Here is a 12,822-nt window from a genome sequence, read left to right on the forward strand (position 1 = left end):
CTCGGGCCTAGATCGTGATGAAGGGTCTAGGCCCAAGACGTCAGCCTTTCTGCTCCTGTGATGCTGCTTGGCCTGCTGTGTCTCCCAAATTTGCTGCTGTTGGGAAGCCAATCAGCTGCAAATGCAAAAAGAAACAGCCTATGATAGGAGAAGATAAGAGGCTGCATGAGTGTGTCATTGGGATTGCTGTCAGCCAGCTCCAGCCTTGGCCAGTTGCCATTCGTTGAGTCTGGACCTTGATGATTCGACAGGGAAAGGAAGGAATGGCGTTGAGAAGAAGGGAGCTGTGCAGACGGAGCAGGGGGGGAATGCAGAAGGGGAAAATAAAGGTGCTCCAAAGGGGATGGAGAAGAAGATGGCTGAACTGAATGAGAAAAAGGCTACAGGGGTGCAGAAAGAAGGCTGCAAGTGAAAAAGAATGGGAGAAAAGGGATGCAAGATGGTGCAGTGGAGAGGGAATAACACTCCAAAGGAGTCAGAACTGTTTTTAACCTGTCAACAAAAGAATATTGAGCTAGTGCAGAGCCAGGAAAACTGAAATCACTGAAGTAATGAACTCTTTGTAAACAAATGTGCAATCCCTAATTTAAAGTTAAATAACTTCAAGAGCTGCTTTGGGGGACAATGTTGTGGATGTTTTTGCAGTTAATACAGAATTAATTGTTAAATTTAAATCTGGCATCATGATCAGAGATACAACAAAAAGTGCAATAATTGACTGGTTAAATGTTCCAGCTTTATACCTTTGTGATTAAAAAAACACACTAGCTGTGACCTCACCAATCTGTGGAAGATATATTCAGGGTGAATTTTTTTTGTGTAACAGTGTGTCAGTTATTTTGAATAATCAACTTGTGTTGCTAAATTATGCCTATTATCTTGCATCAATTTTAATACAATGGTTTCTAGGAAATGAAGGCTTTCGTTGTGCCAAGTGATTTGATAAGATTATTTGTAATATTGCGTTATTCATTTTTATTTCAAACATATCAACAACATCCCCAACAGTAGTTCCCCTTTGACATCCAGATAATTGTACTAATCAAAGTGCTCAAGTTAGAGGACAACAAAGGAAATAGCATCTCGTCGCAGTAGAATTATGACTTACTTGCTGATGTACTCCCCAGTAAGAACATTCCCACAGGCTTTACACTTGAAACACCCCAGGTGCCACTGTCTCTCAAGAGCCAGTAAAGCTTGTCCATTTTTAATGTCTCTGCCACAGCCTGCACAATCTGGAATAAAAAAGGGCTTTTGTGAGAAGTAAATTTAAATGTTTCAAATATGATACGATTTTTATGCAGATGTCTAGACCGCATATTAAATCACCTTACTTAAGCACCAAACTTCCTGTATAAATGATCTAAGTTTCAGAATGTGGAAGAATGGGAACAGTTCCTACAACAATGTTTAACACAGCAGTTCCTAATTTATGGGCATTTCTTTTACACAGGGTTAACCTGTTTATTTTAATATATAATCATAACACATACAGGAATGAGGTACAAGCCTGAAGTACACCATTCACAGCACCTAACTGCACAATTGCCTGTACATTTCAGGCCACAGTAACCGATTAAATAGTGGTTACATGGACTGAGAATCTCAAAAGTGTTTCAACAGTATGAACTGCTTGAAACCTACAAACAACGACTGAGTTACCCACATCCTATCTCCAATCTCCCTGCTCTCTCCAACATGTTTCTCTCCCTGCCACAACAAAAGATGTAATAACTGCCTAGCTAAAATGTTCCAGATTTGCACACTTGTGATAGGAACACACTAGCCGTGACCTCACCACTCTGTGGAAGATGTAGTTAGGTGAATGTCGTTTTTTTCCATGTAGAGGTGTACACCAGTGATTTTGGAAAACAAACTTTTGTAGCTTTTCCTGCCCCAAGTCCAAAACAACTCTTATCAAAGTCCCAAATGATTTCCTATGCGACTGTGGCTAAGGTCAACTTTCCCTCCATATCTCTCTTGATCTGTCTGCAATGGGTGATCGCACCATCCCCCAACAATGTATTTCCACTGTTGTCCAGCTGCTCTTCTGCTTCCATTTTTATCAATCTAATGGTAGCCAGAGCCACTTGCAATGGTTTCCCTGCCTGTTCCCACACCAGTAACCCTGTTTTCCCCCCAAGGATTGATCCTTGTCCCCCAGCATTTCTCATCTTTGTGCTACTCTCCAGTGACATCACGCAAAAGTACAGCATTAGTGTTCACATGGCCATACATGACACCCAGTACTATCCTACTGTTACTTCTCTAAACTTCTCAACTATTTGTCAATTTTGAGACTGCTTTCCTGACATCCAATACGGAATAAATTGTAATTTACTCTCAATTAAATATTTGAAAGACTGCAGCCACTGATTTTGGTCCCCGTTCCAAGTTCCATTCCTGAGCTACAGACTCCATCTTTTCCTGGCAAGAATCTGAAATCAGCTATTCTGCATCACATTTAATTCTGTGATCAGATTCTGACCTCATAAACACGGCATTCCTATGCCTGCCTTTTTTCACCCGTATAACAGGGGAGAGGAGATGGCCAGTGATATTATTGCCAAACTATTAATCCAGAAACTCTGACAATGTTCTGGGGACCCCAGTTTGAATCCCACCATGGCAGAATTCAACGAAAAGTATTCAATAAAATTTGAATTCAATAAAAATATATGTAATTAAGAATCTACTGATGACTTTGAAACCATTGTCGATTATCAGAAAAACTCATCTGGCTCACTAACGTCCTTCAGGGCAGGAAATCTGCCATCCTCGCCTGGTCTGGCCCACATGTGACTCCAGACTCACAGCAATGTGGTTGACTCTCAACTGCCCTCTGAAATGGCCTAGCAAGTCATTCAGTGTACCAATCACTACAAAGGCTTAAAGAGATTAAACTGGATGGATCTCCTGGCATTGACCTAAGCACCGGAAAAGACAACGGCAGAACAGCCCTATTGACCCTGCAAAGTACTCCTCGCTAATTTCTGGGGCTCAGTGCCAAAATTGGGAGAACTGTGTCACAGACTAGTCAAGCAACAGCCTGACATAGTCATACTCACAGACTCATACCTTACAAACAATGCCCCAGACATCACCATCACCAGCTCTGGATATGGCCAGGCCTAACACCAAGACAGACTCAGCAGAGCTGGCAGCACAATGCTATATAGATTGGGGGTGGGGGGGGGGGGGTAGCGGGAAGCCAGGGATTACCCTGGGAGGTCTCACTGTTGACTCCAGACCCCATGAAGTCTCATGGCTTTGGGTTAAACATGGGAAAGGAAACCTGCTGATTACCACATACTGTACTCCCTCAGCTATGAATCAGTCCTCCTCCATGTTGAACAACACTTGGAGGAAGCACTGAGGATGGCAAGGGCACAAAACCTACACTAGGTGTGGGATTTCAATGTCCACCACCAAGAGTGGCTCAGCAGCAGTACTACTGATCGAGCTGGTCAGATACTAAACGATTTAGCTGCTAGACTAGATCTGCAGCAGATAGTGAGGGAACCAATCTGCTGGCTACAGATGCAACTGTTGATAACAGTATCAGTAGGAGTGACCATGACACAGTCCTTATGGAGATGAAGTCCTAACTTCACATTGAGAATAATCTCCATTGTGTTGTGTGAAACTATCACTGTGGTAAATGGGATAAACTTCAAACAGATCTAGCAACTGAAGACTGGGTATCCATGAGGCACTGTGGGCCATCAGCAGCAGAATTGTATTCCAGCACAATAACCTCATGGCCTCGCGTATCCCCCACTCAACCATTACCATCAAGCCAGGGGATCAACTTTGGTTCAATGGAGAGTGCAGGAGGGAATGCCAGGGACAGCGCCAGGCATACTTAAAAATGGTGGTGTCAACCTGGTGAAGCTATCAAACAGAACAATTTATGCCAAAGAGCGTAAGCAGCAAGTGACAGACAGAACTAAGCATTCCCAAAACCAACAGATCAGATCTAAGCTCTGCAGTCCTGTCACATCCAGCCCCACCGAACTTATCTCCAACTATCTGGACTCCATTTTCTCCCCCTTGGTCCAGGAACTCCCTACCTATGTCCGTGACACCACCCACACCCTCCACCTCCTCCAGAACTTCCAATTCCCCGGTCCCCAACACCTCATCTTTACCATGGACGTCCAGACCCTATACACCTGCATTCCCCATGCAGATGGCCTAAAGGCCCTCCGCTTCTTCCTGTCCCGCAGGCCCGACCAGTCCCCCTCCACTGACACCCTCATCCACTTAGCCGAACTCGTCCTCACCCTCAACAACTTCTTCTCTTTCAATTCCTCCCACTTCCTACAGACAAAGGGGGTGGCCATGGCTATGCCTGCCTCTTTGTAGGTTACATGGAACAATCCCTCTTCCGTAGCTACACCGGCCCTAAACCCCACCTCTTCCTCCGTTACATTGATGACTGTATTGGCGGCGCCGCGTGCTCCCACGAGGAGCTTGAACAGTTCATCCACTTCACCAACACCTTCCACCCCAACCTTAAGTTCACCTGGACCATCTCTAACACCTCTCTCCCCTTCCTGGACCTCTCTGTCTCCATCTCGGGCAACCACCTAGAAACCGATATCCATTTCAAGTCCACCGACTCCCACAGCTACCTAGAATACACCTCCTCCCACCCACCTTCCTGCAAAAATGCCATCCCCTATTCCCAATTCCTTCGCTTCCGCCGCATCTGCTCCCAGGATGAGGCATCCCACTCCCAAACATCTCAGATGTCCTTGTTTTTCAAGGACCGCAACGTCCCCCCCTCAGTGGTCGAGAACACCCTCCACCGTGTCTCCCACATTTCCCGCAACTCATCCCTCACACCCCGTCCCCGCAATAACAACCAAAAAAGAATCCCCCTCGTCCTCACGTACCACCCCACCAACCTCTGGATCCAACGCATCATCCTCCGACACTTCCGCCGTCTGCAATCCGACCCCACCACCAAAGACATTTTTCCCTCCCCACCTTTATCTGCTTTCCGGAGGGACCACTCTCTCCGTGACTCCCTTGTCCGCTCCACACTCCCCTCCAGCCCCACCACACCCGGCACTTTTCCCTGCAACCGCAGGAAGTGCTACACCTGCCCCCATACCTCCTCCCTCACCCCCATCCCAGGCCCCAAGAAGACTTTCCACATCAAGCAGATGTTCTCCTGCACATCTGCTAATGTGGTATACTGCATCTGCTGTTCCCGTTGTGGCCTCCTCTACATCGGGGAAACCAAGCGGAGGCTCGGGGACCGCTTTGTAGAACACCTACACCACGTTCGTAATAAACAACTGCACCTCCCAGTCGCGAACCATTTCAACTCCCCCTCCCATTCCTCAGACAACATGTCCATCCTGGGCCTCCTGCAGTGCCACAACGATGCCACCCGAAGGTTGCAGGAAGTGCAACTCATATTCCACTTGGGAACCCTGCAGCTCAATGGTATCAATGTGGATTTCACAAGCTTCAACATCTCCCCTCCCCCTACCGCATCCCAAAACCAGCCCAGCTCGTCCCCGCCTCCCTAACCTGTCCTTCCTCCCACCTATCCCCTCCTCCCACCTCAAGCCGCACCCCCATCTCCTACCTACTAACCTCATCCCATCCCCTTGACCTGTCTGTCCTCCCTGGACTGACCTATCTCCTCCCTAACTCCCCACCTACACTCACCTTTACTGGCTCCATCCCCGCCTCTTTGGCCTGTTTGTTTCCTCTCCACCTATCTTCTCCTCTATCCATCTTCTATCCGCCTCCCCCTCTCTCCCTATTTATTTCAGAACCCCCTTCCCCTCCCCCTTTTCTGAAGAAGGGTCGAGGCCCGAAACGTCAGCTTTCCTGCTCCTATGATGCTGCTTGGCCTGCTGTGTTCATCCAGCTCTACACCTTGTTATCTCAGATTCTGCAGCATCTGCAGTTCCTACTATCTCTCACATCCAGTCATAAATGCTGGTGAACAATTAAACAATTCAACGGAGGACAAGGCTCCACAATTATTCCCATCCTCAATGATGGAAGAGCCCAGCACATCAGTGCAAAAGATAAGGCTGAAGCATTCACAGCAATCTTCAGCCACAAGTGTCGAGAGGATGATCCATCTTGGCCTCCTTCAGTAGACCTCAGCATTATTGATACCAGTCCTCAGTCAATTCAATTCACTCCATGTGATATCAAGAAATGGTTGGAGACATGAGATAATGCAAAGGCTACAGGCCCAATTAACATTCTGGCAATAGCACTAAAGACTTGTGCTCCAGAACTTACCGGTCCCCTAGTCAAGCTGTTCCAGTACAGTTACGACACTGGTATCTACCCGTCAATGTGGAAAATTGCCCGAGTATGTCCTGAACATAAAAAGCAGGACAAATCCAACCCGGCCAATTACCACTCCATCAGTCTACTTTTGATCATCAGTAAAATGATGGAAGGTGTCATCAACAGTGTGAATGACCCACATTGCCAATCTCTGTCTTTTTTCAACATTTTTTTTTCAACAGGATGAAGGTTGACTGATGCCATCTAAGAAAAACAATCGAGGCTTACTCATAAATAATGATGCATTTGTTCACAAAGTCTTTATATTGTCACTTAAACCTTGGCAGGGATGAACAATGCAAATGCTGCAGGGATATTGGTTATCCCATATTAACCCACATGCTGTAGATGTGGGAAATGTATGTGGTGGTATAAGAGACAAAGAGAGAAACTGACAAACCAACATAGAATGAAAGAATGTGTAGTTGAGTATACTTGAGCCGTGAATTGAATGCAAGGGCCATTCTATAAGCGTCAATATTAGTGTTACTGATAGATTTTGAGTATTAAAACAAATATCTCTCTGTATTTTTACTCAAGGAGATGGTGATTTTTTTTTCCTTTTTTTAAAAATAGCAGGGGGCATATTTCCCCAACTTCCACTGCTTCTGGACTCTGGCATTGTAAGGTCTACAGCAACACTAGTAAAGTTAAACCAGAGGTAAGATTTATTTCTCACACTCTTAGATGTGGAGGAAATACTTTGCAATACAGGAATACCTACAAACATAGGAGAGATTGAATTGGAAAAGATAAAGTGATCATTTTGTTAGTAACAAGTACAAAAACATAAGACAGATACCAGTTTTCTTGCTTTTACAATGTCCTTGCTTTTACAAATCTCCAAAGCTGGAGTTAGCAAAAATTCCAAGGAGTTTCTGGCAGGTCATTGCTGAGTCAGGACACATGTTTATAGCAGCCATCTTAGTTGAGCTGTTTAATGTGTTTTTAAAGTAATCACTATACATATATATATATATATATTTATATTAAAATTGTTTCTACCCCACTTGTTGTATTAGTAACTGTATGTATGAACATGTATGGAGGGATCTGTGTATGTGAGTTTGCCTTCATTGTTGGAAATGCACTCAACTGTCAGCAGTGTGGATTTTTGGAGTAAGCAGCAAAGCCAAATAGCAGATATCAGAGGCATCAGTTTCAAACCTCTGAAGACTGAAAGAATTAACTTCCTTTGGAGATTAAAGACTTTATCCCTGGCATTGCTACACAAATGTCTTTATAAAAATACAGCTTTTTAAAAAAAATGTACAAGCCAACAGACACAGCTTCAAGATTATTACTCATCTCAAGTGAGCAGTGCAAAATAATTACAAATTAAAAGTCATGTTTAGATTGGATTGGGTTTGTGTTTATTTTGAGCAGAAATAGATTCACTTATGCATTGTCTTGCCAAACCGATGAAAAGCTAGATAATTAAAGAATGAGCATGGAAGCTGAATTCAGCAAATGTTGGAGTCCATTTTAGCTCTGGTAAAACAAAAAGCATTAATCTCATTCATTAGAATCCACAAAATGGCACTTTTACAATTTGTTCCTTTCTTCTTCTATTATAAACATTTTCCATTCATTACTCTGCTAATTAAGCAGCTTCACTTCCCACCATACTGTTCAGTCAGGAACCCATGGATAATTATCTCTGAATGACTGTGGGAGAAAGACTCAAGCAGAAAATTGGACAAAAAACTGTAAAGATTTTGTAACCTAATCTCTGAGCTGTGCTATAGTTTATCAACATGTAATGCCAGGGAGTGGATTTGTGAGTTGACTTTATTACCAAGAGACTCCCTAAATCATTCTGGGTTCTGAAAGAGATGCAATATTAAAGATAAATCTACATTGAAGGTGCAGGGTAATTTAGGAAGTAGTTTTCTGAATTCGTAATATGGAATTTTAATGGTATCAGTCAAATATTATACGTTAGCAAATATCTGGACCCAAATGCATCTTGTGAGATCCTTTAACACAATCAGCATCCTAGCATCTATGAATGAAGCACAAAAAAGGAATGCACAGATCCTGATTGAACAAATCAGGGCTCCCCAAAGTGGGTGGGGCGTCGTCAGGACTCCAAGTTGAGTTACAGATCAGATTTTGGGGTCGCAAGCTCTGGGCAACAACAGCCAACCCCCTTTCTTTGCTCTCTTGGATCTCTCTTCCCCTTCCACTCATTCCTCATACTGTTCACAGAGAGGTCATAACAAATTTCAACCTTCAAGATGGGGTTACAGTGGGAAAATGTTTGAGAAGCAGTCAGCTAAAACCATTTTTATTTTTCAACTAATTTTGAAAGGCTAAGAAATAAATGAGTCCTGCTGAAGGCATGCACATATCAACAATTTGAAAACAGACATTTTGTGTCAAAAATGCGTTGTTGAAATCTTGATCAAATCATAACAATTTAAAAAGCTGCGATAACAAGGCGTAGAGCTGGATGAACACAGCAGGCCAAGCAGCATCAGTGGAGCAGGAAGGCTGACATTTCGGGCCTAGACCCTTCTTCAGAAATGAATTAATTCCTACTATCTCTGATACAATTTTAACCCCACTGCGAAGCCTCTTCTAAGGATGCCTACATGCTGCTTGGCCTGCTGTGTTCATCCAGCTGTACATCTTGTTATCTCAGATTCTCCAGCATCTGCAGTTCCTACTATCTCCAATTTAAAAAGCTGTTGACTTTAATTCAACAAACTGCTAGCTCTGGTAATCGAACAAATTATTTCAGAACCTCAAATCATTTCAAGGTGTTATTGGTCTTTAACTGATATTTGATGGAATAAACTATTATTGTATTTCAAGTTTCAGATATCAGAAATCCAATTCCAAGGGCTGAATTTTGCATTTTCTTGGCTCTGCGTCAGTTTTCTCAAGTGAAGCTGTTGACTTGCTCACCGAGCTGGCTTGTTTTTGTTCAGACATTTCATCACCATGCTCGGTAACATCATCAGTGAGGCCTCCAATGAAGCAACATTGTTCTAGTCCGCTCGGAATTTATACTGTCTGGTCTGTTGTGGTGACTGGGACAACATAACTGTAGCAGCCCAAGCCAAACACAGATATGCACGGGAATTCCTACAGGCATGGTTCTTAACCCGTAATGCAATCAACAAACATAGAATTGGACCTCAAATACAAACCCATACAGAACAGAACTGGAAATGACACAACTCACCATAACGGACCAGACAGTATATATTCCAAGCGGAGTAGAACAACATCGCTTCATTGGAAGCCCCACTGATGATGTTACCTAGCATGGTGATGAAACGTCTTGAATGAAAACAAGCCAGCTCAGTGAGCAAGTCAACAACCTCACCCCTAACCAGTGCTACAAATCTTTGCAAAAACCTTTAAGTTTTGTCAAGTTTCACGGAGAGCTTTTTTCCACAAGGCAAGTCTTTTTACCACATCTTACCACCAGCTCATTAACTGCCCCTCTTGTCCAATTCTAGCCCCATTCTACCACATGCTGCACTCGGAACGATTTTCCACTGTTGGATCTCATCACTTCTGGAATATCCTGGATTGACTGCCATCTCTGGCATTGGTGCCTGTTATGGACCAGATAAATGCCCTCAAAAAATATTAAGAAGATAGTCTAGACCCTAACTTTTTCTTATTTTAAAGGTAATTGTAAGGTGTTGTGTTCCAAATGCAATTTGATTGGTCAAACTATTTGACTTTGAGCAGAATACACTTTATTTTTATATTACAGTTAAATAGAGACAAAATAAAAACAAAAGAATTGGCCTAACTGTAAGCCTATCAAAATACTTAAAATAATATAAATGAATTACCACTAACTAACTGTTTCAATATAGTAACACACCACAAACACACCCTTGGCAAAGACAAATTCAGTAAAATAGATTATCACACATGCAATTCTAGCAGCAGGAAGCAAACCCCTGCTTTTAGCTGTAACAGAGAGAGAGCAATAAGAGTTTTCACATCCAGCTTCAAGATCCCAGCAACTGCAGAAAGCAAAAACTAAAATCCTGGTTCTATGGGAGCTTGACCCCAACCATTTAGGCTGCTTCTATTGTTCCAACTTTTAAGAAAAAACTGAGGCTTCACAAGCTGTTTATTGGCTTTGCTTCAACCTTGCTTCTTAAAAAAAGGTCAACATATCTCTCTTAAATCCTTGGTATCATCACAATACCAAATTTAAAAGCCTGTTGTGCACCTGGACAAGCAATGTCAGACTGGAGCTGCCCTGCATTATTCTTGGCACCTGACCTCGACATGGTAGACAAGGGAAAATTGGCACCCTGCTTTCTGATCAAGGGCCTGGAGCTTCTGCTGGATGGGATGGTGTACAGAAAGCGCATCCTCTTCCACCAGGTCCAGCAGTGGAGGTCATGACACCAGAACATGCCAACCTGTTTGAGGTTGCCATCAAGGTGAATGCAGTTTCAGTTGTTGGAGGAACGCCCTGCACTGTAGGAAGAAGGTCAGTAATGTTCTCCATTCTACCAGTGTAAATGCCATCATCTCTGACCCCTTACATTCACTTTGTTACTGCACCAACCTCCCATCAAGGGTCATGCTCCACCGCTCTTGCTATTGCATGCAACATCTTCCCTCACTCACTCTCACTTATTACCAACACCCAAAACCACTAACCCTGCATGCCCTCTACGCTACCCACACACTTACTTGGCCCACCTCCCCAGATGCTCCAGCAGTAACAGCTGTGCCACCCACTTACATCTCCCTTAACATCTACCTCTGTCTCACTCCAAAAGAAAACAGGCCCCAACAGAACAGAAAATGTCAAGTGATGAGTGGTGGGCTGCCCAACACTCAGCTCCTCACCCTTTACAAGGAGAGCATCCTGATTCTGACTGTCCCAGTGTCTGACTGACCATTTTCAAGGCCTGAACTGGTGTCACAGGCTGCCTGAACTGACTGTGCAGGGAGCACACTGACCAAAGGCCTTCCCCCTCGACTTGACTGAGGACTGCTGACCAATTCCCTGTCTTTGTGCCTGTGTGGAATAGCACATCAGGACAGCAATAATACGAGCCTCATATCTCTGACTGACAGACAAGACATAAAAAGGTAATGGAAGCCAACAAAAGGCAGGGGTGCTGCATGCACCAGGTAGGCTCATAGTGAGTGAGCACATTTGACACCAAGCGAACAGATGTGAGATACAGCCTCATCCTGTCCATGAGCTGGGTATGAAAATAAATTGCTGGGAGAAACTCAGCAGGTCTGGCAGCATCTGTGGAGAGAAAGCAGAGTTAACATTCTTAATCTAGCGAACCTTCTTTAGAATTGGGTGTTTGTCTCTGATTGCAGTATCCATGCTATAGCATTACAATGTTGCACCCTGAGCTGTAGAATTGAAGTGCAGAAGTGTCCTGTAATGTGGGATGTGGGTGCATGTGGCTGGTATCCAAGGAGCTCACTCTCCAACATGGAGGTCCTTTGGAGTAAGTACTAAACCAAAGTCAGCTGTACCCAGTCTGACTTCCATGTTGAGAAATCTCAGCAATAAGTTTGCTTGCACCAGGAGTATGATAGGAAACTCCATATTAGTGACGCGAGATATGCAGTTAATAAGGTCATTAATAACCAACAAACCAACAAATTACTAGTTAATCTTCCTCTGCCTCGTTAGAATTGTGCCTTAGTGCACAGAACTTAGTTAAAAGATACAACAAGTTATTCGCAACACTGAGACAGGCCTCACGAGACATCTCACTTGATTCTGTTACATTTTTGCACCATAGCCCACATTGTTCGTTCCCCAAAACATTCAGCTCCAAGATAATCCCTGCATAGCCTATGAATCAATAATTATGATAATGATAATACATTAATTGGAAAGTTTGTTTTTATTCTCCAGGCATGTCCTCACAGGCATGACTGGCTTCAAATGATTCAATGAAATGCAACACAAGAATATATATCAGCTGTGGATTCAATTCGGTCAATACTTTGTCAGTCCAGCACTTTATATACCAGCATTCCATCAGTAACAGTGGTCAATGCTGGGACTACATCTAACCTCGTGAAGAACAGCCAAGTTCCACATGGAAGGTAGATATTGGAGGGGCTGGTCTTTCAGTGACAGAGAGGTCCTTGGAGCAAAGGATGGGGTTTGAGGAACAAGCATGCAGACAGGGAGTTAATGAGAAGGGAGCTCCTGGAGGTGGCAGACCTCAAGGTGCCCCAATTAGAAAATAGACCCTGTCAGCACTCACCTTCCCACCTCAAATTCGAGCAGGGTGGTCTCTGCTGGGCTTCTCTCCCACTCCTCACACCAGCCTCAAAATGGAAAGCAGCCCTTTAAGGGCCTCAACTGAGGTTAGAATGTGTAAGCCATCACAGGTCTTGCCTGTCCACCCCAATCATGCCCCTCTCTCGAGCTGCATCCACTCCCCCATAGAGTTGTGGGCAGATTGGGCTCAGAGCAAGCTGTGGTGGAACGATCAGGGAGGTGTAATTTTACAGGTAGTA

At 44.0% G+C, this 12,822-nt stretch overlaps 1 protein-coding gene across 1 annotated transcript in view; it reads right to left on the reverse strand.

Moving 5' to 3' along the window:
• Positions 1-12,822, reverse strand: part of LOC109928131 (actin-binding LIM protein 1) — a 233,631-nt gene that overhangs the window by 126,633 nt on the left and 94,176 nt on the right. The window contains exon 5 of the mRNA XM_048609205.1: positions 1,109-1,235. Coding sequence (XP_048465162.1) covers positions 1,109-1,235 — 127 coding nt within the window. The remainder of the gene's footprint in view (positions 1-1,108; positions 1,236-12,822) is intronic.

Source organism: Rhincodon typus, chromosome 20 (assembly GCF_021869965.1).
Source record: "Rhincodon typus isolate 14 chromosome 20, sRhiTyp1.1, whole genome shotgun sequence".
Taxonomy (NCBI): domain Eukaryota; kingdom Metazoa; phylum Chordata; class Chondrichthyes; order Orectolobiformes; family Rhincodontidae; genus Rhincodon; species Rhincodon typus.